This window comes from Heterodontus francisci, chromosome 5 (genome assembly GCF_036365525.1).
Source record: "Heterodontus francisci isolate sHetFra1 chromosome 5, sHetFra1.hap1, whole genome shotgun sequence".
NCBI lineage: Eukaryota > Metazoa > Chordata > Chondrichthyes > Heterodontiformes > Heterodontidae > Heterodontus > Heterodontus francisci.
The window spans coordinates 110,073,493-110,099,830 of NC_090375.1; the positions used below are offsets into that span (position 1 = coordinate 110,073,493).

Here is a 26,338-nt window from a genome sequence, read left to right on the forward strand (position 1 = left end):
TATACGAACATACGAATTAGGAGCAGGAGCAGGCCACCTATCCACCTAGCCAGGACAGCAACGTACATTTCCAAGCAGCACCCCCAAAAAACTAACTCCAACCTTAACTATAAGAAAAATCAAATTAAAAATACACTCACTGGGGTTGGGGGGAGGGGGGGGGGGCGGGGGCAGGGGGAAGAGCTTTCCCACTATTATCCCATTAGTGGATCAGAACAAGAACTAAAACTAACTTTTATTGACGACCAAAGCAGAAGTTAAAATTAGCCCAGGGCTATAAAACAGCAAATTTTGCTATGCTATGTACACAAATACCTTCACATGTTCAATATTGCATAAAATAAAAAGGGCTCTAAAAATAAAGTTGTACTGTGAATCCCATCATAGGAAAAAAATGGTAAATATAGTAGGTTTCAACACAGAAAAAAGATGCACAGAGGAGAATTCAGAATTGGAAAAACAGCAGCATATGGTACAGGGAAAATCCTACCTTGTAACACTTCTGAAAAATTATAACGAAATTCCTTTGCTTTTGCTGCATGCATGACAAAAATAAAAGAATATAACATACTGTGAATTAGAACTATTATAAACAGGGAAAAAACCAAAGACCAAAAGACACTATATATAGTGCCTTTAACGTTGCAAAACATCCCAAGGCAGTTCATAAGAACTTTAAAAAGCAAAATTTGACACCAAGTCACACAAGACGATATTAGGGCTGATGGCCAAAGATTTGGTCTGAGGTAGGTTTTAAGGAGTGTCTTAAAAGGAGAAAGAGAGGTGGAAAGGTTGTGTAAGGAAATTCTAGAGCTTAGGGCCCTGGCAGCTGAAGGCACAGTCGCCAATGTTAAAGTAATTAAAATCAAGGATGCTCAAGAGGCCAGAATTAGAGGAGCACAGATATCTGAGGGTTGTGGGACTGGAGGAGGGACAGGAAGTGGTGAGGCGATGATGAGAATTTTTAAAATTAAGGCATTGTTTGACCATGAGCCAGCGTAGGTCAGCGAGCACAGGGGCGATATGTGAACAGGACTTTGTGCAAATAAGGACATGGGTGCACAGTTTTTGATGACCTCAAGTTTAGAGGGGAGAATACTGCTGAAAAGACAGGTGTGCTTTGGAACAGTCAAGTCTAGAGATAACAAAGACATGGATGAAGTTTTCAGCTACAAGATGGAGTCTGTAACAGGGACTGAAGACAATGGCTTTGGTCTCCCCAATATTTAACTGGAGGAAATTTCTGTGCATGGAGTACTGAATGTCGGACAAGTAGTCTGATAATTTAGCAACAGTTGGGAGAGGCGGTGGCAAGGTAGAGCTTGGTGCCTTCAGCATACGTTGTGTTTTAAATTACAAGATAAATGCTCGGTTACAAATTGGATAGTGCAGTTTTAATTTGATTTTAAATGTTAGCTTTTTCTCATTATCGTACAACTTTTGACTAAGATTAACCCTATATTATACATGCACAAATATATTTATTAAATTCACTTTCGATAAAATGGGTTATGCTTGGAACTTAATAAAAATACTAAAATCATCAGGTTATAAAAGTTAAGATGGCCTTTAAGTTTATGAAGTTTACACTAGCAGAATCCACATGGATACTGAGACACAACTACAATAATGTACTATACGTCACTGTGGTTCAATAGTCCTGTATAAATGACCTATCCAACTATAATTTTTTATTGGTTTATTTCTAGAGAATATGTTGGACTGGACAATAGACACCTCGTTAGAAATAACATGTGCAAGTAACTCTACTGAATCCTTGGTTTCAGTTACACCTTTGTAACAAGGGAAAGGGGCATTAGCAAGGGAGCTATCCATCGGCCAGTATTCTCACAACTGTGATTGATCTGTGGCCCAGAAATTAAAAATAACTAAAGTACAAAAAAAATGACAAATTATAAGCCATAAAACAATCCTGTGCATTCCACATATACCACATCACTTTTCTAGAGACAGTCTTTAAACAATAAGATTATTGACCTCCTTCCTTCAAGGAAAGAGCTTTCTTCAGACATTTGAAAGCTGAAATTGAAAAAAAAACTTACCCAGAATATCTTTGTAATCCACCAAATCAAACCAAACAACAGCTACTGATGACCAGACACCCAGTAAAGTGATTATCATGAACCATGTGAAGAACGAGCTTCCAGAGGGTCCATCACTTTTCTTCCCATTTTTATTAGAGCTGTGCTTATCTGAAAAAGAAGAAACGCTAATTAGTTGGCTAACCAGTTGGAAACAAATAACTATGACACAAAAGCAAAATACTACAGAAGCTGGAAATCTGAAACAAAAACAGGGAAATTTTGAAGATTTTCAGAACGCCTGGCAGCACCTGTGTAGAAAGAAAGAGTTAACATTTCAAGTTAATTACCTTTCATCAGAACTGGAAAAAGTTAGAGGTGCAACAGGTTTTCAGTAAGTATGGAGACAGGGGAAGTGGGGGGGGGGGGGGGCGGCGGTAGGAATGAACAAAAGGGAAGGTCTGTGATAGGGTGGAAGTCAGGAGAGATTAAATGATAAAAGCGACAAGGCAAAAGGAGATGGAAATGGGACAGTAAACAAACAAAAGATGGGACTAGAGGAGCTGTAAATGACAATAGAACCATTACCAGCAGCCACTGCCTTAAAAAAAACAGTAGTTCTGATCTGAAATTGTTGAATTCAATGGCTTTGATTTTGCAGTAGTGGGTTACCAAAACCTTGATATTTTTGGGTGTGCCCAATGCAAGGGATGAAAAATTGAACATTTTGCACATACAGCTGTCAACACACACACATATATTAACCATACTATTATTCCTGAGTGCGACCATATGTCAAAGCCAATTTTTCTTGCTATACTGTGCTTTGTCATCTAAACTTGCAGAATGTTGACATATTCCATCAGTTTGAACTGTATTCTACTTGCAGAAAGTTGTTCCGAATCACTGCACGATGTCCCAACACATTTCAGTTTCTTTTCCCCGAACCCAGCAGCACATTTATAACAGCTACTATATAACCACAAAATATAAAAAGATTAATGAAAAACAATGCTTGCTCCACCCCAAATAGCATTTGTGTAAATTGCAGGACATATACTGTGCAAATGCCTATTCACTATGGAACATCTATCATATCCAAATGCTTTTCTAGAATGTCGTACCAACCCCTAGCCTAATACTTCCAGCATATCTGCTGCTCCATCTATTCAATGGATCATCTCAGCTACCAAGATGCATCAACTGGTCAGCTTTTAAAGCCGTGCTTATATTACCAACCAAAATTAGTTGTGTTTTGGTAAAAACTTGTGAACTTGAAACCCATATTCCTCTGCTGGATAATGTGAACCTGAATCCCCAAATCCCTCTGCATTTCCATAAGCCACAAGACAACAGTATCTCAGGTGGTTAAGGAACACCCCCCCCCCTCCCCGCCGCCTCCAAAAAAAGCAAATGAAATACCAGTTTTATCACAAAAGGTAAAGAATACAAGTAAAAATATAATGGTGGGATTCATTTTAAGTTTTATCACTGGGTGGAAAATGGGCGAGAGCGAAATCGACACCCTACCATTGACTTCAATGGAAAAGAAGAATAGAGCGGGGTGTAAAACGGGTTGCCAATTTGATTATTATCCATTTTTTGCCGGGCAATAAAGATAAAATTACCCTCAGTGAAAGTACATAAAATCTTAGTATAAAACCCCCTGTATATCCCTCATCTCTGCTCCCTTAAACCCAAGCAATACAGATTTGAATATCTTTGGGAAAAAATCCAGTTTAACCATTTATCACCAGTGGCTGGACCACTTAAAGCATTATCGGGCAATGCTCTCCATCACTAAAACTGCCCACTTTTCAGAGATCATCCAGGAAGGCAAAAATAACACCCAACTTCTCTTCTAGAAGACTAATCATCTTCTTAAACCACCTTGCTCTGCTCCCCCCACCCCACCCTCACCTCCAACAATGAGTGCGATAAGCTCATGGACTTCTTTACTACAAAGGGCGAGACCATCCGATCAGCTGCCTCTATTGCTTCCTTCCTTTCCCCTAGCCCACCAGCCCAGCTTCCTCCAAGGCTCCCACTTGCCCTAACACTGAATTCATATCCTTCTCTAGTTTCTCAATGAAGCCCACCTCTTGCTCTCTAGACCTTATTCCCACTAAACTGACTACTCAAAATCCCTTCCAGGCTCCCATATTTGCTGACAACAATTCTCTCTCCTCAGGTACTGTACGCCCTCCTCAAATAAAAACAACCTTTGACTCAGAGATGCACTTTCTACCACACATCTGCACCATTACTAAACGACCACCTATTTCCACCTCTAACATTGCCCAATTTCACCCTTGCCTCAGCTTATCTGCTATTGAAACCCTCATCTATGCCTTTGTTACCTCTAGACTTGACTATTCCAACACACCCCTGGCTGGCCTCCAAATTCTACCTTCCACAAACTGGTCCATTTAAAACTCTTTCATAACTTATACCCATCTTCTCTGTGCACACTCATCTACACTTACTCTCAGTCAAGCAACACCTTCATTTTAAAATTTTCATCCTAGTTTTCAAATCCCTCCATGGCCTCACCCCTTCACATCTCTGCAATGTCAGAGTCCTAAAAACATCACCTGATCTCTGCACTCTGAAATTTTGGCCTCTTCAGCATTCCCAATTTCAACCACTTCACCATTGGCAGCTGCTCCTGAACATGCCTAAGCCCTGGAATTCCCTCCCTGTATTTCTCTCGTCTCTCTCTCCTGCTTTAAGACACTCCTTAAAAACTACCACTGACTCTTATCTGGCCTAATGTCTCCTTGTGTGGCTCATTGTCAAAGTTTGCTTCATAACACTCCTGTGAAGTGCCTTGGGACATTTTATTACATCAAAGGCTATATAAATACAAGTTGTTTCAAGACCTCAGTTGGAGTACTGTGTGCAGGTTTGGGTTCCACACCGTAGAAAAGATGTCAGGCAATAGGGATGGTACAGTGTAGATTCATTTGGGTGCTGTCTGGAATGAGGAAATACAAATACGAAGACAAACTCAATAATTAGGCTATTTTTTTTTTAGAACAGAGGAGATTATTGGGTGATTTGAAGGAGGTGTTTAATATGATGAAGGGATGGTTTCAGAGTAAATAGAAAGTTTTCTAGAACAAGGGGACATAAACATCATATTAAATGAGAGACTTGGGAGGGAATAGAATTTTTTTCATATAATAGATTATGAGGCTGTGGAATGCAGTACTAGAGTTCTGTTGGTATCTACTCCATTGCATGCTTTCTCTTAAATCACTCCTCTGATCTAACAAAAACAGCCCCAATTTTCAAGTCTTTCATATTTTTATTTCTGCATACTAGGTAGCATGAGTGTATCTATGCTGTACCTTTTCTATTGTCTCAACACGCACAGTATGAAGTCCAAAACTTTACTCAAAATGTAATCTTACTAAGATTTTGTACAGACTTACCATTATATCTAGACTTCTATATATCGTCATAAAACCCTGTATTCCATTCCAGCCTTATCCACTTGATGGCCTGCTTTTAATTCTTTGTAAACCTGAACCTCAAAATTGTTCTGCTCGTCTACGGCACCCAGCTTTCCCCAAAGTATAATCAATGCATTTAAAAAAAAAATAAAAACATTTACTGACTTCCTCAATTTTAATCCATTCCACTATATCAATATTCCCTTGCACAACCCTTCTCATTTGTTTAATATGTTTTCTATTTTATCTTGAAATTTGGACACAACGCCCTATTGCCCTATATGCAAATCATTAATATACACACTGAACAGAACCAGTTCCTGAACAGAATCCTGAGGAACACCAACCATTTCCAACCACTGGGAAACTGCCTTTAATGTCTGCTGTACACTCCCTATTAGCCAGTCTAAATGGGTCAGCTTCCCCAATTTCATACCATCCCATCTACTCCAGTCTTGTGTAGTAATTACCACAAACGTTTGCTGAAAGTTCATGTACATCACATTCACTAATTCCGCACCCCCCCCCCCCCAATCCACCATATGTCACTTCCTCAAAGAACGTCATCAGGTTAGTCAACTACGATCTTCCTTCTTGAAATTACTGTTAGTTTCCTTGAATTATTTTCTCTTCAACTAAATATTTAGTAATTTAAAGATTCCAAATTATTACCTATTTTAAGTCATGGCATGACCTGGGCCATCTTGGTCTCCCTTTTTGAAATTTGGCCAATGTAATAACCTTTCTCCAGTCGTCGGTCATGTCCACTCAACAGAACCTTAAAATATAATTTATAGGGTTGCTATTTCTTCCTCCTTTTCCCTTAGGCCTTGGATATATCAGTCATGTCTTGCCACTATGTCCTTGTCTAATTTACAAAATATCGCTCAACTTGCTTTTAACCAATTCTAGCTTTACGACCTTCCCAATATTCTGTTCTGTAACCACGGAAGCAGATTATTAAGTATGCCCATCAATTCCCATTTATCTATCTTCTCGGGTCTCACCTCACATTTAACAAGCAACATGCAATGGAGGAGGTTTACTTTGTTATACCAAAATAAATTATACCATGATTTTTTTTACTTCATTCTGGAAGCATGCTTATGATCCAGTGAATGTTTGCCAATTTTATTATGCAATAATTTAGGCAATAAACTAGCGATGCACATATGTTGTGTCTTTCAACATGTCAGAGATCAACATATAGAACTATGTACAATTGCTGGCTTTAATAGGGTAACAGCAGTGGATTATTGGGTTTATTTTTAAAATTAAGTATATAAACATGATCAAACAAAAAGCATCCCAGTTGCTCCATAAGCATAAACAAAATATACATGAAATTCAGAATCAGCTTAGTAGTGGTTTTAAAATGCTCCTGTTACTCATCAATCCATGTCCTAATTCTTTAGAGCTTAACTTACAAGCTCCGTTGTTGCTTTATATTGAATATTTCACATTGCTCAGTGAACAGTACATCAAATATCTGCCAATCAGTAAGCACCATGGCTCCAAAACTTACTGGGGCAGGGTTTCAGGGCTCTGGGCAAGGGAATGGGAGGAAGAATTATGGTCACGAAACTTGAGAGAGTGCTGATTTCCCCTAAATGGTGTAGAATTTTAACTCCAGTGCACAATTTGTTTTCTTTCTAGGTTTCCTGCCCAAAATACACAGTCTGATTGTCGGCATGGCTGCCCATTGAGCAATAAAGGCTCCAGAAAAGGCCACAGCCAAGCAGTAGGAAAGTTTAGTAGTGGTGGTGGTGTGTGGGGGGGGGGGGGTGGTGGTGGTTGTTGGGGGACAATATCAGAGAAGCTGACAGACAGATCACTGTTTAATAGGACCTGCAAGATATACAACTTGTAGACCCAGCCCTTCTCGCCTCCTTTTGCCGGTCAGATTTCCCAAGGTCAGGAAGACCCGGATGACAACAGTTAAAAAAACGAACCTTGATAAAATGAAAAGGATACAGACTCTTTAAAAAAAGTATCAACAGCCGACAGGCCTCCTGAGTGTGGATTGGTCAACACCACTTGCCCCATTTCCATTAAAATCAGAAGTGAGCAGGGTCAAGGCAGGTTGGGTTCCTGTTGGAAATGTTTTTTGTAAAAAACTTTTCATGAGCCAAACACACCAGTTTTGCAGGGTTAATTCAATACAACGAAAAACTTGGCTAATATTGATATCTGCCAAATTTTAGTTTTTGCACTTTTGCATTATATTCCATATGTGGTCATCCAGCTAAAGATACCAAGAACAGAAGCAGAAGTACCATCACTCCCTATTCAGGAAAAACAGTTCAAAAGGTACAGCAATAGTACTTGAACATTATACCTCAACCTCAAATGGGCACCTCCTCCGACGCTAAGGCAACACTTCCTCCGATGCCAAGGCAATACTTCCTCCGACGCTAAGGCAACACGGTCATTTCCAACACCAATTGGACTCTTGACCTGAATAAATCTCAATTTACCAATTATGAACAATTATGCAGTAAGCTCACTGCACCAGGAAATAGATCAACACTATCCATACTTCTTTGCCTTGGCTAGATGGAGCCCTGGTTCGAGGTGCGGAAAACAGTGTGTTCATATAATCATACTATTACGACCAGGTGAGAAAGATGTCTAGGGGTCTCTTTCAGCCTTCACTTGGTCTTACTGTAACAGGGTTTATGTTTTAAACACACAGTATTTTGAGCTCCCTTGTTCACTGCTTTCCAATTATAAGGCAAAGAATTGAGCACAACAGGCCTTCTTAGGTTTAAAGAAGAAAAGTGAAATTTATTAAAACTTAAACTCTAATTCGGTTAACACCTACGAATACACGCCCCGCCCCACGCTAGCATGCATACGTGATACACAGATGCAAATAGAGACAGAAAAGAGAAGAAAAATAGTGAAGAGCTTTGAGACAATCTGTGAAGAGGGTTTTTTTTTATTGTGCTTCGAGCTCACTGTAGAGTCCTTGATTGTAGGTAATCTTGCTTTTTGTTGGGGCCCAGTATTCTTCTTAAACTTTGTTCACTGTAGGAGACTTTTCTCTCTTGGGGTTCATATGTCTTCAATGGTTTCCAAAGTTGGTGAGAGTGAGATGAGAGCAGACAGGAGAGGGGTCTTTTCAGTCCAGGAGCAAACAGCTTTCAGAGTTCAAATTCTCTGTGGCAAGTTCAAATTCAAAAACTCCAAAGGCCAGTTAGTCATGTGACTAAACTGGTCTGACCACATCCGTTTGTGTATTCGGCTATCTTAGCAGTTAACCTGGAATGCTTCAATGTCTGGTAATCAAAAGTCCATGGTGGATTAAATTGGAGCAGGGAATGGCCCCTTTGTCCTTTCCAAGCACTGTTTGTTGCTATGCAAATGTCTTTCCAGTCAGGGGCTTGGAAACCCCTTGTAATAGGCCTTCTTTCCTTCCCAGCAGCAATTTTAAAATGTAATGTTCATGTGGAGAAATATCTGTGCCCCATTCTTGGCAGGTGGGGGCCTGCATGACAATACAGTGAAACCCATATGAGCAGACACTTATTGAGACACCCAGACAACTTGCATGGCAAACGATACAAGCACTCTAAAACAACTGACATTCACAAATTATGAATTACAGATGGCCTACAAAGCACCAACCCCTTCTATAACTTAAAACATGGAACACAGGTCAGTGTAAGATGGCAGCTAGTTTTGCGAAAGAAATTGCTTTTGTGCAATAGTGAGCCCTTTATCCAGCATCCAGTGTAGCAGAGGATAGAGAAACCACCATCTCTGGGATTGAATGCTTGCACGGTTCTATCCCAGGGATAAAGTTGTTTCTCTGTCACTGTGTATGCTGGATAAAAGTTGTCCATTCTCCTGAATATTTTCACAGTAGATACAATGACCATTCTGAAAATAAGAACATTTATAAGAAAAAGGGCAGCTGATGCCAGTCCCTAAAAGGTGTCTGCAATTAAAATGAAAATTGATACACTTTGAAGAATAAAGGAGAATACACTGAATATTTAGGACTGTAAGAGGAGATTTGGGGGTTCAGGTGTACAAATCTTTCAAAGTGGGAGGTCAAAATGATAAAGCTGTAAAAGAAAACATATGGATTGTGAGTTTTATAAGCAGAAGGGTAGGGCACAAAACCAAAGAAATTATGCTAAACCTCTACAAATCATTGCTTATGGTACAGTTAGTTTGTGTCTGGTTCGGGACACCTTCCTTTGAAAAGATGTCAAGACTACAAAGAGGGTTCACATAAGTGATTCAGCACGATACCAGGAATTAGCGGTTTTAATCATGAAGGTAGACTACAGAATTTAGGGTTCTTTCCATTACAGAAGAGAAAGTAAGATTAAATGTAATAAGTGGGATTAAAATTATAAAGGGCTTCTATTAGGTAAATCAGAGAAAACTATTTTCAATGCTCAATAAGTCAGTAACTGAGGGCATAAATTTAAAATTAATTAAAAGAGGTGCTGGAATGCTAAAGCAGAAATAATGATGGCAGCAGAATGCATAATAGCTTTCAAAAGTTGAAGTGGATAAATATTTGAAATGATTATTTTGAAAATAAAGTGAGAGAAAAGATCAGAGGAATAGGGTTAAGTGGATAGCCCTTCAAGAGCCAGCAAAGGTGCAATGAGCTGAATAGTTTTCTTCTATGCTGTAAAATTGTACAATTCTATGTCAACCATACATCCTTAGTATAAGTATCACCCTTTTCAAAGATTTAAAATATATACTTAAGAGCATACCGAACTCTCCACGGACTTGTTTACAAATGGTGTACAGTACCCCTAGTGAGCACACTGAACCACACAGGCCAGAAGCATCTAGACCCTGGTTTGTGCTGAGCCAGCTGATCTCCAGCGAGATAATAATCTATAGTTACCAGGTTTATCCATCTCCTGCTTCTTGAATAAAAATATTAAATTAGCTAGTCTCCAGTTCAATGGTACAATCTGAACATTTAAATGAGGATTGAAAAGTTAAGTGTCTACTACTCTCTACTCTGACTTTAAGTAGCTAGGGCACATGTGAACAGCATCAGGCTACTTAACTAACCAGTGGGAATTCTGATAATTTCTTTTACCACCAATTCCTTTTCTACAGTTATCTAAAATGGTGTCAATTAAGGCTCAGTGGGTACCACTTTTGGTTGTTGGTTCAAGTCCCACTCCAGGGACGGCATCATAAAATCTAGGCTAACACTTCTATGCAGTACAGAAGAAGTGCTGCACTATCTTTCAGATGGGAATTTAAACCAAGGACCTGTCTGCCCTCTCAGGGAGATTAAAAAGAACCCATTTTGAAGAACTTTCCTGGTCAATATTTAATCCTTCAATGAACATCACTAAAACAGAGAATCTGGTTATTATCCCGTCACTGTGTGTTAAGAGTTTGCCATGCACAAACTGGCTGTTAATTTTCCTATATTACAACATTGACTATACACCAAAAGTACTTAATTGGCTGTTAACTGTTTAAGGCTGTTTTAGGATGTCTAGAGGTCATGAAAAGATGCTATATAAATTGGAGTAAAAGCAAAATACTGTGGATGCTAGAAATCTGAAATAAAAACAAAGTGCTGGAAATACTCAGCAGGGTGGTAGCATTTATGGAGAGAGAAACAGAGTTCATGTTTCAGATCTGTGAGCTTTCATCAGCATTCTGTATACAATGCTTCCAAGTTTTCTGTACTCTGCAAATTTTGCCCTGCGCAGTGGCATGCTAGGCCCCCACTTGCCAAGAATGAATCACATTAATGTTGTCATGAGTATTGATTTTAAAACGTTGCTGGAGCGAGAAAATGATTTGTTAAACAGATCAGCCGTGGCTGGAAAAAACATTTGCATATTAACAGATGGCGCTTGGATGGAAAAAAGACCATTCCGTGACACATTCAACCTACAATGATCACCAGGTATTGTGTGTAAGAGGAGCATTCCAGAGACTGCGAAGATGATACAATCCAGGACTGGTTAGACCAGCTGGTCACATGACTAACCAGCTGTTCCAGGGTCTTTTGAACTAGCCACAGAGAGTATGAACCCAAAGACTGTTTGCGCCTGCGGCTGAGAAGATCTCTCCTGTCTGCTCCCATCTCTTTCTCACAAGCTTCTAAATCCACTGAAGACATGTGAACCCCAAGAGAGAAAAACCTCCTACAGCGAACAAGGTTTAAGAAGAATACCAGGCTCCAACGAAAAGCAAGATCTACCTACAATCAAGGACTCTACAATGAGCTCGAAGAACCGTAAGAACTCTTCCGATATGGCCTCAAACTTTTTGCACTTTATTTCTTCTGCTCTTTTCTGTCTCTATTTGCATGTGTGTATTGCGCATGCATGCTAGCATGGGCACATCATGTATCCATGGGTGTCAACCGAATTAGACTTTAAGTTTAACAGATTTCAACTTTTCTTCTTTAAACCTAAGAAAATCTGTTTGTGCTAGTTTCTTTGCCTTATAATTGGAAAGCGGTGAACAAGGATTCACCAAGGGGGAGCCAAAAACACGGTGTGTTTAAAATTAAACTCTTATGTAAGACCAGGTGAAGGCTGAAAGGGAACCCTAGACACCTTTCTCACCTGGTCGTGACAGTAGTTAAGTCTAAGTCATTAATCTATATCAAGAAAAGCAGTAGTCCTAGTACCAACCCCTGGGGAACACCAATGTATACCTTTGTCCAGTCCAAAAAGAACTGTTCAATGTTACTCTCTCTCCTTCCTGTCACTGGGCCAATTTCGTATCCATGCTGCCACAGTTGCTTTTATTCCATGGGATTCGATTTGCTGACAAGCCTATTACATGGCACTTTACCAAACAACTTTTGGAAGTGCATATACACATCAACTGCATTACCCTCATCAGTATAAGAACATAAGAAATAGGAGCAGGAGTAGACCATTTGATGGCTTATCTTCTACCTCAACTCCCACTCCCATCTCCCTCGATTCATTTGAGAAATCAAAAGTCCCTATGTCAGCCTTGAATATATTCAACGATGAAGTGTCCACAACCACTGGGGTAGACAACTTCAAAGATTCACAAGGTTGAACGAAAAAATTTCTCCTCCTCTCAGTCTTAAATGATCAGCGCCTTATCCCGAGGCTGTGCCCATTTTCTAGATTCCCCAGCCAGGGGAAACAACCTTTGTGTCGATCCTGTCAAGCCCCTTCAGAATCTTGTTTATTTTAATGAGATCATCTCTCATTCTTCTAAACTCCAAACAGTATAGGTCCAATTTACTCAGCCTCTCATCAGAGGAGAACCTTCTCGTCCTAGGAACCACTCTAGTGAACCTTGGCTGTACCACCTCCAAGGCAATTATATCCTTTCTTAGATATGGAGACCAAAACTGCGCACAGTACTCCAGGTGTGGTCTCAAAGCCTTACACAGCTGTAGCAAGGCTTCTTTATTCTTGTACTCCAATCCCCTTGAAATAAAGGCCAACATGCCATTTGTCTTCCTAATTGCTTGCTGTTAACTTTGTGTTCCTTATACAAGTAAACCCAAGTCCCTCTGAACAACATTTAGAAGTTTCACACCTTTTAAAATATTCTGCTTTTCTATTCTTCCTACCAAAGTGAATAACCTCACACTTCCCCACATTATACCCCATCTGCCACCTTGTTGCACAGTTAACCTGTCTGTCTCTCTTTGCAGTCTCCTCAGTTTACATCCCCACTCAACTTCTTATCGTCAGCAAACTGAGATCCATTACTCTCAATCTCTGTAAACAGCTGAGACCCCAGCACTGATCTGTGCAACACTTCACTACTTGTAGCCTGCCAACTTGAAAACACCCTGTTTATCCCTACACTTTGCTTCCTATCTATTAACCAATCCTCCATGCTGATGATATATTACCACTACCCACCCCCAAGTCCATGAGCCCTCAACCTGCATATTGACCTTTTGTGTGGCATCGTATCAAATGCCTTTTGGAAATCCAAGGACTCTACATCTATTGGCTCCCCTTTATCTACCCAACTCATTACAATCCTCAAAAAAACTAGTATATTTAACACAATTTCCCTTTCATACAACCATGATGACTTTGCCTGATCATACTATGAGTTAAGTGCATCATTAAGACATACCAGCATTTCCCCAATGACTGATGTCAGGCTAGCTGGCCTGTAGTTTCCGGTTTTCTCTCTCGCTCTCTCTCCTTTCTCGAATAACAGTTACATTTGCTAACTTGCAATCTGCTGGGACCATTCTAGCGTCTAGGGAATTTTGTAAAATCATAACCAGTGCATTCACCATCTCTGATGCTACCTCTTTTAGAGTCCTAGGTTGTAGGAAATCAGGCCCTGCAGATTTGGCAGCTTTTAGTCCCTCAGGTTTCTCCAATACTTTTTCCTCTGCTAATAGTAATTATCTTACGTTCTTCACCCTTATTTGCCCTTGGTTGCCTTTTATTTTTGGTATGTAATTTGTGTCTTCTACCGTGAAGAGAGACAAAGTATTTGTGCATCGTCTCTACCATTTGCTCATTCCCCATGATAATTTCTCCTGTCTCTGCCTTTAAGGGATCAACGGTTACTTTAATTACTCTCCTTTTTATATACTTGTAAAAACTCTTAATCTGTTTTTATATTGCTGGCTGGTTTACCTTTTCCCTCATCAACTTTTTGGTCATCCTTTGCTAGTTTCTAAAACACTCCAAATCCTGAGGCTTACTACTAATCTTCACAACATTATTACCCTCAATTGAATACTATCCTTAACTTCCATAGGCAGCCATGGATGGATCTTTCTCGCTGAGTTTTTGTTTTTTTTTTAAAAATGGAATGTATTTTTGCTGACATTTTGAATTGTTTCTTTAAATGTTCCCCACTTTTTAGTTCCCGCCATACCTTTTAGTCTATTTACCCAATTATCGTTAGCCAGCTGTCCTCTCATGTCCAAGTAATTGGCTATAAACGCAAGTTCCTTGTTTGGGACTGCAGCATGTCACTTTCAAACTTAATATGGAATTATATTGTATTATGATCACTTTTTCCCCCAGAAAATCTTTTACTATGAGATTACTAATTAAACCTGCACAATACTAGATCTAAAATAGCTTTGTCCCAAGTTGGTGCCACTAATATATTGCTCCAGGAAGCTGTCCAGAAAACATTCTACAAAATCATCTTTCACAGTACCTTTGCCACTTTGATTTGTACAGTCTATATGAAGATTAAAATTACTCATGATTATTACATTGTCTGTTACAAGCTTCAACTATTTCTTGCATAATACTCTGTCCAATGGTATAACAACTTTTAGGGGTGTGGGGGGGCCTATAAACTACTCCCACCAATATCATCTTATCCTTGATATTCCTAATTGCCACCCATACAGATTCTCCTTACTGATCTTGAGCCAAGAGCCTCTCACACTACTGTCCTTATGTCATCCTTCACTCTCAGGCTTAATCCTTCTCCTTTTCCATTTTGTCTGTCTTTTCAAAATTTTGTGTACCTCAGAATATTTATTTCTCAACCTCAGTCACCTTGTAACTATGTCTCTGTAATGGCGATTCGATTTAAACCATTTATCTCTATTAGTGCCACTAATTCATATATCTTATTGCAAATGCTTCTCACATTCAAATAAAGAGCATTCAATTTGTTTTTATTACTATTCTTTGCACAGACCTTATTGGCTGATGCACAATAACCATTAAACTCTGTCCCTTCCTGTCTCAATCTGCTTATCTTTGCCTAAATTACTACACTGCTCCATGGCCTTGACTTTTCTCCAGATTTCTAAATATCCCTTCACCCAACCTCTGCCTGCTGCGCCCCCACCCCCTTTAGTTTAAAGCCCTAGTTTTAAGATTCACCAGGACGCTATTCCCAGCCTGGTTTAAATGGAGCCCATCCGACTAGAAAAGCTCCCTCTTTCCCTAGTACTGGCCCCATGAATCAAAATCGCTTCTTGCCACACCACTCTGATCTACACCACTGCTTGACCTTATACCAATGTCAATCCAAAAACTATTAGTTTTGAGGTCCTGAATTTTAACTTGGACCCTATCTCCTTAAACTCTCTCAGCAGATCATTCCTAATTCTACCTATGCAGTTAGTTCCTACATGGGCCACGGTAACATCTCCAGCTGCGAGGAGATGTCTTTTACCTTCATACAGGGCAGGCAACACAACCTTCGGATCTACCGGTCGCAGCTGCAGAGAACAGTATCTATTCCCCTGACTATACTGTCCACCACTATTACATTCATTTTCACTCCCCCACCATGGTGGTATGGTCACTTTTCCCATCCACCCTGCAAGTCCTCATTCTCATCCACACAGTTAGAAAGTACCTCATACCCGTTAGTCAAAATCAAGGGCCGAGGCTCCTCCATCACTACATCCTGGATCTCCTTATCTGCCTGACTCACAGTTGCACCCTCCTATCCCTGACCAGTGACCAACTTAAGTTCTACTTAACCTAAAGGGTATGACTACCTCCTGGAACAAATAACTCTCCCTTGTGCCCTGCAATGTCTGCAGCTCAAACTCCAGCTCAAAAACTCAGCCAAAGATGATCAAGCTGCAGACACTGCAGATATGCTTGTCTGGGATTGCAATGCTTTCCACAAACTCCCACATGTTGCAGTCATGGTACCCCACTTGCCCTGCCATGTCTGCATAACCTTATTTATTTAATTAGTTAATTAACTTGTTACTAATTTAGTTAAAGTAATATTAAAGTGATAGCAAGTTACTGTCTCCTAGCTTGGAAAGAAAAGACTGACCAGCTACTGAAGGTAAAACAAAAACCAAAAAAAAAAGCAGCACCTTTTTCCCCCACTTGCACCAAATTCCCGACTTAAGCACTTTGTTCCTCGATCACTGCTATACACTGTGTGTAGCAAACACTGTCTACTCATATCGAGAGCTTATGGCTCACACCCAAGTTACAACTGCTATGTGAGCTAACTGCTACAGTAATTAACACCTATGCAGGCAATCACTTTCTGCTGATTGACAGTTAACTACCACTGACGGGCAATTTCTATAAAGTTATTTTAACTAGCTTGCAGTTTCTTATGAGGTTTTAAAGTTCTAGGTTTAATTCTAAATGTGAATCTAAATTACAACTTGAGAAATAGCAGAAAAATCCTACTTGCACCAAATTCCCCTCTGTTACCTCATCAAAAAACTCAAATGTTAGTTTAAGACCTCTTGCTTTTAACAAATCCATGCTGGCTTTCTTTAATTAATCCATACTTGTCCAAGATTATTGTCTCTAAAAGCTTTCCCACCACTGAAGTTAAACTAACTGGCCTGTAGTTACTCGGTTTATCCTTACACCCTGTTTTGGACAAGGCCGTAACATTTGCAATTCTTCAGTCCTCTGGCAGCACCCTTGTATTTAAGAAGGTTTGGAAGATTATGGCTAGTGCCATTGCAATTTCCATCCTTACTTCCCTCAGTATCCTTGGATGTATCTCATCCAGTTCTGGTGTCTTATCAAGTACCATCAGTCTATCTAATACCTCCTCTACCAATTTTTACCCCATGCAGTATCGCAACTACCTCCTCTTTCACGATGACTTTGGCAGCATCCTCTTCCTTGGTAAAGACAGATGCAAAGTGCTCACTTAGCTCATCTATATTTTTCCCCCACTTGTTGGTGCAGAAGTGCAATGGCACTTCAACTGTTCCTTAACTCTAACCACTTAGATTAGTCCTTGACTCCACAAGGACCTCCTCTCTCTATCCAGCACTATAATATTTCCTTTAATCAATACTGCCATCCATTCTCCTTTCTGTCCTTCCCCATCTTTCCTGAAGACCTTGTATCCAGGAATATTTAGTACGCAGTTCTGCCCTTTTACTCCCACGTGGTATCTGCGCCTGCAGCTCACCAGTCTTCTTTACCACACTGTGCATTTACATATATGCTCGATAAATTTGAATTAGATCATACTGTATTTCCACTTTGACCCCACATAATACCTTACTATTTCTTACCTCTAATGCTAGCTGGCTCTCAAAATCCTTTATGTACCTTGATTCTCCTTTCTAATGCTACATCTTGGTTCCCATTCTCCTGCCAAATCAGTTTAGGTTCTCTCCCACAGCACGAGCAAACTGCCCAGCAAGGACTTTGGCCCAGTTCTGTTTTGCAATATTCCTTCATTCTTCACAACTAGACTTCTTCCTTCATCTCCAAGCAGTCCTACCCTCCACATTTTTTTTTTTAACTTTTTGTTGTTTTCAAAAAACCTTACTATTTTCTTTTATATTATGTGGTCACTTTTTCTCAATTATCATCAGTTTTTAGAAGGAAATATAACAGATCAAAGCTTAAACAATATGCCATTTGAATCTTGGGATGAAATTACTGCTTTACCTATAAGCAAACTTTGGGGATCATACACAAGTTTGTGGAAAATTAGTTTTTCACATAAATAGTGTTTCACTCTAAATCATCAAATAGGGATATATTTCCAAGTACATTACCATTATCAGAATGGTAAATCAACTCAATTTTAATATACCCTCCATATAGAAAAATGAAAAATAGAAGCTTGTCCTACAAAAAAAAAGCTTTACAGGATAATTCTGCAAACATTTTCATTTGCAATTCAAAAGTAATTAAATTCCTTATCAGTTCCTATAAAGACTTTTCAAAAGCATCTATAGGTTTGTTGTACTACACAGTGTTGATGTAAGCTGGTTTAAATTTCACTGCACAACACAGTTTATATTTCTACCAGAATGCAAGCTGCATATAGAGCTTAGGGCAAGCAGTGCAATATCACCTCCAGAAGCTGGTCCAGCAATTATTTCTGTTACGTATCCATTGCAATAAAACTCCAAAACAATTTAAAATATTCTGAGGCAATCCATTGGACCACTTAGGAGCATAAACATACTTTTAGCTCACTGCTGCAATGAAGTGTCAGTTGCATTTATAGACTCATACCACTATAAACAATTACGAAGCTCACACCAATACCTGCAGTACACTTCAGATATGCAAAACCTCTTCCCAAATAATCTTAAAACTGCAATCAGAAAAATATTAAAGTGCATCAAATATTCAATTTGACAACTGGAACATGTATTGTATGCCAGTGTCCAAAACACCATAGAAACGTACAATTCTTCAAAAAAGTGAACCTGTTGATTACAGAATAATATTTGTTACTGGACCTCAAGCCACCTAAAGACAATACCAAGTACTCCGATGACAAATGAAAAATGCTGGAAAACTGAAATAAGAGGAAATTCTGGAAACTCAGCAGGTCTGGCAATATCTGTTTCGAGAAACAGGGGTTAATATTTCAGGTTGATGACCTTCATCAGCACTGGAAAAAGTTAGCAAGTGCAAAGGCAGGGAAAGGGGTGGGGTGGGAAGGGAAAAACAAAAAGGAAAAAGACTGTGATGGGGTGGAAGGCAGGACAGATTAAATGACAAAAAGGATAATGGTGCAAAGCAAAAAATGTCAATGGGACAAGTAAATAAACAAAAAGATGGGTCTGGAGGAGGAGGTATAAATAGGAAAAAGCAGAATCATCACCAATGGCTGCCATCCAAAAATAAAAAAGGAACACAGAGGTGATGATCTGAAATTGTTGAACTCAATGCTGAGTCTGGAAGGCTGTAGGAAGTGCCTAATCGAAAGAGGACACGATATTCCAAACTTACATGGCGCTTCATTGGAAAAGTGTAGGCAGCCAAGGACAAAGAGATCAGAGTGGGAGTGGGGAATTAATGTAAACAGAAGCTCAGGGTCACGTTTGCGACCCAAACCGAGATGTTCCGCAAAAGTGGTCATCCAATCTGTGTTTGGTCTCCTCAATGTAGAGGAGACCATATTGTGAGTGCAGAAGAGACTACAATATACTAGATTGAAAGAAGTACAAGTAAATCACTATTTCACTAGGAGGAGCACTTGGGGTCCTGAATTGTGAGAAGGGAGGAAGTAAAAGGGACAGATGTTGCAATGCCTGCATTTGCATGGGAAGCCGCCATCAAAAGAGGTGGGGGTGATTGAGGAGTGGACCATGATGTAGTTGAGGTAACAGTTCCTATAGAATTCTGAAAGAGGAAGAGAGGGTAAGATGTATTTGGTGGTGGAAATGATACAAAGAACAAAACAAAGAACAAAGAAAATTACAGCACAGGGACAGGCCCTTCGGCCCTCCAAGCCTGCGCCGATCCAGATCCTCTATCTAAACATGTCGCCTATTTTCTAAGGGTCTGTATCTCTTTTCTTCCTGCCCATTCATGTATCTGTCTAGATACATCTTAAAAGACGCCATCGTGCCCGCATCTACCACCTCCGCTGGCAACGCGTTCCAGGCACCCACCACCCTCTGCGTAAAGAACTTTCCACGCATATCCCCCCTAAACTTTTCCCCTTTCACTTTGAACTCGTGTCCTCTAGTATTTGAATCCCCCACTCTGGGAAAAAGCTTCTTGCTATCCACCCTGTCTATACCTCTCATGATTTTGTACACCTCAATCAGGTCCCCCCTCAACCTCCGTCTTTCTAATTAAAATAATCCTAATCTACTCAACCTCTCTTCATAGCTAGCGCCCTCCATACCAGGCAACATCCTGGTGAAACCTCCTCTGCACCCTCTCCAAAGCATCCACATCCTTTTGGTAATGTGGCGACCAGAACTGCACGCAGTATTCCAAATGTGGCCGAACCAAAGTCCTATACAACTGTAACATGACCGGTACTCAATACCCCGTCCGATGAAGGAAAGCATGCCATATGCCTTCTTGACCACTCTATTTACCTGCGTTGCCACCTTCAGGGAACAGTGGACCTGAACACCCAAATCTCTCTGGACATCAATTTTCCCCAGGAGACTGGTGGGGTGGAAGGTGAGGACAAGGGGAACCCTATCATGATTCTAGGAGGGAGGGGGTGGGGTGGAAGAAATGCAGGATATGGTAGAGGACCATCAACAATTGAAAAAGGTGTAGACAGCCAAGGACTGAGGTCAGAGTGGAGCAGAGGTCCACAGCACCTTCCTATGCATCTGCTGTGCTTGCAACAGCTGCCCTTTACCTCCTCCTTTTTCACTGTCCAAAGCCACAAACAAACAGTCCTTCCATGAAAAAGCAATTTACTTGTACTTTTTTAAAAATTTAGTATACTGTGGTTACTGCTCACGATACAGGCTCCTCTACATTGGAGAGATCAAACGCAAATTGGGTGACTGCTTTGCGGAACACCTCCATTGCGGTCCACAAGAATTGCCTGTCATTTCAATTCTCCACCTCCACTCGGACTTCTGTCCTCTGTCTTCTATATGGTCCCAATGAAGCAAACAGCAGCTCATCCTTCAATTAGGCACTTTAGAGCCTTCCAGAATAAACATGGAGTTCAACAATTTCAAATCATAACCTCTGCTGCAATTGTTTTGGATGGCAGCTGATGATTCTGCTTTTCCCATTTACACCTCATCCAAACCCATCTTTTGTTTCTTTACGCTCCCATTACTATTTCCTTTTGCCTTGCATTAATACTTCTGTCATTTAATCTCCCCTGCCTCCCACCTTATCACAGACTTTACCTTTAGTTCTTTACCCCCTTTCCCTGCTTGTGTACTTGCTTAAAACCTGTTATATGTTTATTTTTTTTCCAGTTATGAAGAAGAGTCATTGACTGGTAACATTAACTCTGTTGCTCTCTCCACAGATGCTACCAGACCTGCTGGGTGTTTCCCAGAATTTTGTTTTCATTAACTAAGTACTCTGAGCAAGTCCATTTTTTTTTTGATTATCACAAGCTTTAGCCTGGTGCATGTATAGAAGACCCAAGTTGAACGAATTCTAAATTAGATTGTGCCAGTTCAGCACAAACCAATAGAAGACAGGTCCACTACCACCAAATGGAATGCTGCTTTACATTACAGACCAACCAAAACACATTTAAATCTTCAACCACAGGACAGAATCAAAAAGCAACTACAAATTCTAGTGTCAAAAAGTGCAGATATTAGAGAAAAATCCTTATCTACGAAAGTTTGCAAAAGATCAAGTGTCACAGCAAGAAAACATTCTGTACATTGTTAGCTCCTTCCACAAATAAAAAGAGAACATTACCTGCATCGTGTGCCATAGTGTCAGTCATCTACACTTTCCATAAAAGTTGTAGGTAAAACTGTATAAAGTCTAATAATGAAAAGCAAGTCGAAATATTCAATTCTGCAATCCAAACTCCAGCCTCAGATAGGAAGAAAAAGTGACAGCTAACTCAGCTATAACCTGATACGAGACCAGCCTGCAGAATCTAACAGAGTATTTTTAGATTTGCTTTCTCCATGAGCCAAACAGATTCAAGCACTCATATGGAAAGGCTCCTCTTTGAATGACAAGTATTTGGCAAACTTGTCTGGAGTTACCCAACCAAAAGTCACCACGAATAGTCATTCGCTACCCAGTGCTAAGTATTGCTTAGTGAGAACAAAAGAACACAAAATGCGTTCTCATTGTCATTATTTTTTCCAGTGATCCATGCCTTAATGAATGAATAATTCAGAAGCCAAATCACTAGGCACAGATAATAAAAGCAAATTGCTGAAATATTTATCCTTCAACACTTGTTGTCATAGATGGCTTGTAGAAAGTTTCTAACAGAAGTTGTTGATAACAACTTTAGACAACACTATATTTAGCTGGCGGGCAGCCATAAAGGCGGGGCTAAAGTGTGGCGAGTCGAAGAGACTTAGCAGTTGGCAGGAAAAAAAGACAGAAGCGCAAGGGGAGAGCCAACTGTGTAACAGCCCCGACAAACAAATTTTTCTGCAGCACCTGTGGAAGAGCCGGTCACTCTAGAATTGGCCTTTATAGCCACTCCAGGCACTGCTCCACACACCACTGACCACCTCCAGGAGCTTACCCATTGTCTCTCGAGATAAGGAGGCCAAAGATAATATTCAGCAGCAAGCCTGCAAGTTATTTTTCTCACCTAATTGAAGATCCTTTACATACTAGTCTTAAGAAAAGTGAATTAATTATGCCACACATTCTGGCGTTAGCCTTGGCTCAGTGGTAGAACACTCTTCTACCAAAAGATCACAGATTCAATTCCCACTCCAGAGACATGACCACATAATACAGGCCAACACTTCAGTGAAGTATTAAGGGAGTGTTGCATGGCTGAAGGTGCAGTCTTTCCAACAATACATTAAACCAAGGGCCCGTCTTCCCTCTCAAGTGGATTAAAAGATCCCATTGTACTATTCAAAGGGAGGGGAGTTCTCCGGTGCCTTGGCCAAAATGTATTTCTCAATCAACATCAATACCTATAAGCCCACTGACTCACAATTACACTCAATTATACTTCCACCCAACCTGGATTCTGCAAGAACTCTATTCCATTTTTCCAGTTTCTCAGTCACATCTGAACTGACAATGCCACATTCCACACCAGTGCTTCCAACATATCTTCCTTTTACCTCAACTGAGTATTACTCTCCACTGTGGTTGACAGAGCTCTCAACCAGCCCATTTCCTGCACTTTTGCCCTCACCCATTCTCTTCCCAGAAACACAACAGGGTTCCCCATCCTCATCTTCCACCGTATCAACCTCGACATTCAACAGATCATCCTTTGCCATTTTCAGCGTGACTGCACCACTAAACACATCCTTCCCTAATCACCCAGCATTCCAAAGGGACTGTTCCTTCTTCCATCACCTGCTCCCCTTCTCATGACACCTTCCTATTAAATGCAGGAGATGCAACACTTGCCATTTAACCTCCTCCCTTCCCACCATCCAGGGCCCCGAGCACTCTTTCCAGGTGAAAAAGGGAGTTATTTGTACTTCTTTCCATTTATGATACTGCATTTGTGACTGACGGTGCGATTTCCTTTACACTGGGGAGACCAAATGCAGAGTGGTTGATCTTTGCATAATAACTTCATTCAGTCAACAAGCGTGACCCTGAACTTCCAGTCGCTTGCCATTTTAATTCACCACCTCATTTGCACTCTAGCCCCAACCTCTTTCACTGTCGTAATGAAGCTCAACTCAAGCTTGAGGAACAGCACCTCATCTTTCGATTAGGCACTTTGCAACCTTCCGTACTCAAGAGGTCAACAATTTAGGACCAGACCCACTGGTTTCAGCTTTTCCACGCATTAACTACTGGTACTATTTCTGCTATTATTAATTATAGCTCCTCTAGGCCCATCCCTTGATTTTTTACTTGTCCCATTTGCCTTGCACCATCAATCCTTGCGTCATTTAATCTCTCCTGTCTTCCACTCTATCAAAGGCCTTCTCTTTTGGTCTTCCTATACGCAACTATTCCAACCTGTGACATCTTTAACTTTTCACAATTCTGCTGAAAAGTCAAAGACATGAAACGTGGACTCTTTCTCTCTCTATGGGTGCTCCCAAAACTGCTGAGTATTTCCAGCATCTGTAGTATTTAGTCTGTTGTTGATACAATGCCAACCTGGTCATTAATGCATTGCCATTTATCAGGACAAATTGGCCATACATTTCCCTACGGAACATGTGACAACACTTCAAAAAATTTTTTTAAAAAGGTAACGTTGTTCATGGGACATGCCCATCCCTAATTACCAGTAAGTGGCAGTGAACTGCCTTCTTGAACCAATGCAGTCCGTGTGGTGCAGATACATCCACAATGATGTTAGGGAGGGAGATCCAGGATTTTGGCCCAGTGAAAGAACGATGACATATTTTCAGGGCAGGATGGTGTGTGACTTGGAGAGGCACCTGCAGTGGTGCTCGCATGCACCTGTTGCCCTTGTCCTTCTAAGTGGTCGAGGTTATGGGTTTGGAAGGTGCTGCAAAAAGAGAAATGGCAAGCTGCTGCAGTGCATCGTTTGGACAGTACACGCAGCTGCTATAGTGCGCCAATGGTGGAGGGGTGCCATTCAAGCGGGTTGCTTTGCCCTGGATGGTGTCGCGCTTCCTGAGCGTTGTTGGAGCTGCACTCAACCAGGCAAGTGGAGAATATTCCATGAGCCTCCTGACTTGTGCCTTGCAGATGGTGGACAGGCTTTGGGGAGCCAGATAAATTACTTGCCGCAATATATCCAGTCTCTGGCCTGCTCTTGTAGCCACAATATTTACCTGGCTGAAGAAGTTAAATTTCTGGTAAATGGCAATATCCAGGATGTTATGGTGGGGGAAGCAGCAATGGTAATGCCACTGAATGTCAAGGACAGGTGGTTAGATTTATCTTGCTGGAGATGGCTATTGAGTAGCAACTAAGTGGCAAGTAACATTTGTGCCACACATCAGCCAAAGCCTTAATGTTGTCCAGATCTTGATGCATCCGGGCATGGACTGCTTCACTGTCTGAGGAGTTTCAAATAGGACTGAACTGTTCAGCAACGAACATCCTCACTTCCGACCTTATGATCAGAGGGAAGGCCATTGATGATGCATCAGAAGATGGTTTGGCCTAGGACACTGCCCTGAGAAATTCGTGTATCGATGGACTGGGCAAAGATGATTGGCCTCCAACAACCACTGGGTAATAGGTATGACTACGCCTAGTGGAAAGCTTTCCGCAATTCACATAAACTTCAGTTTAACTAGGGATCCTTGAAGTCTTACTCGATCAAAGGCTGTCTTGTTGATAAGGGCACTCATTTGCACCTCACTTGCAGAATTCAGCTTTGATATTTTGACCAAGGCTGTAATGGGGGTCTGGAGCCCAGCGGTCCTAGCAGAACACAAACTGTGCATCAGTAAGCAGGTTATTGGCGAGTACAGGCTGCTTGCTAGGTCTGTTGACGACACCTTCCATCACTTTGCTGATGGAGATGAGAATGATGGTGCTTAAATCGGCCACATTGGATTTGTCCTTTGTGTTGTCAGTCCACACCTCAGCAATTTTCCACATTGTCGGGAAAATGCCAGTGCTGTACCTGTACTGGAACAGATTGGCTAGGAGCGCAGCGAATTCTGGAGCACAAGTTTTCAGCACTACAAATGGGATGCTGTCAGTGCCCACAGTCTTTGCTGTATCCATTGCGCTCGGCCATTTCTTGATGTCCTGTGCAGTTAGCTGAAGACTAACTGATGATGGGGTCCTCAGGAGCAGGCTGAGATGGGTCATCCACTCAGCACTACTGGCTGAAGATGCTTGCTAATGCTTCAGCCCCTGCCTTTTGCACTCGCATTCTGAGCTCTGCCATCGAAGATGGGGATGTTCATGGAGCCTCCTTCTCCAGGTTAATTGTTTAATTGTCCACCACCATTCACGACTGGATGTGGCAGGACTGTACAGCTTTGATCCGATCTGTTGGTTGTGGAATCGTTTAGCTCTGCCAATAGCATGCTCATTCCGCTGTTTAGCATGTATGTAGTCCTGTATTGTCGCTTCACCAGATTGGCACTTCATTTTAGGTATGCCTCGTGTTGCTCCTGGCATGCTCTCCTATACTCTTCACTGAACCAGGCTTGATCTCCTGGCTTGATGGTAATGGTAGAGAGATATGTTAGGCTATGAGGTTACAGATGGTGGTGGAATACAATTCTGCTGCTGCTGCTTTTGACCCACAGCACCTCATCAATGCCCAGTTCATTTGATGGATCTGTCCTGAATCTAACCCATTTAGCATGGCGGTAGTGCCATACAACACAATGGAGAGCGTCCTCAGTGTGAAGACAGGACTTTGTCTCCACAAGGACTTTGCAGTGGTCACGCCTACCAATACCGTCATGGATTGATGCATCTGCAACAGGTAGAATGGTGAGGATGAGGTCAAGTGGGTTTTTCCTTGTGTTAGTTCTCATCACTTACCATAGGCCAGTTTGACAGATGTGCCCTTCAGGACTCGGCCAGCTCAATCAATAGTGGTGCGACCGAGCCACTTTTGGTG

The 26,338-nt window shown here is 41.0% G+C and overlaps 1 protein-coding gene across 6 annotated transcripts in view; it reads right to left on the minus strand.

Annotated features, from left to right (window-relative positions):
* LOC137369997 (aspartyl/asparaginyl beta-hydroxylase-like) overlaps positions 1–26,338 on the minus strand; it is a 295,423-nt gene that overhangs the window by 240,855 nt on the left and 28,230 nt on the right. For 5 of the 6 annotated variants that reach the window (XM_068031905.1, XM_068031904.1, XM_068031902.1 and 2 more), the window contains 2 exons: positions 2,064–2,213; positions 491–535 (listed from right to left, as the gene is read on the minus strand). In XM_068031905.1, coding sequence (XP_067888006.1) covers positions 491–535; positions 2,064–2,213 — 195 coding nt within the window. The remainder of the gene's footprint in view (positions 1–490; positions 536–2,063; positions 2,214–26,338) is intronic. The other variant, XM_068031903.1, reaches the window with a different exon arrangement.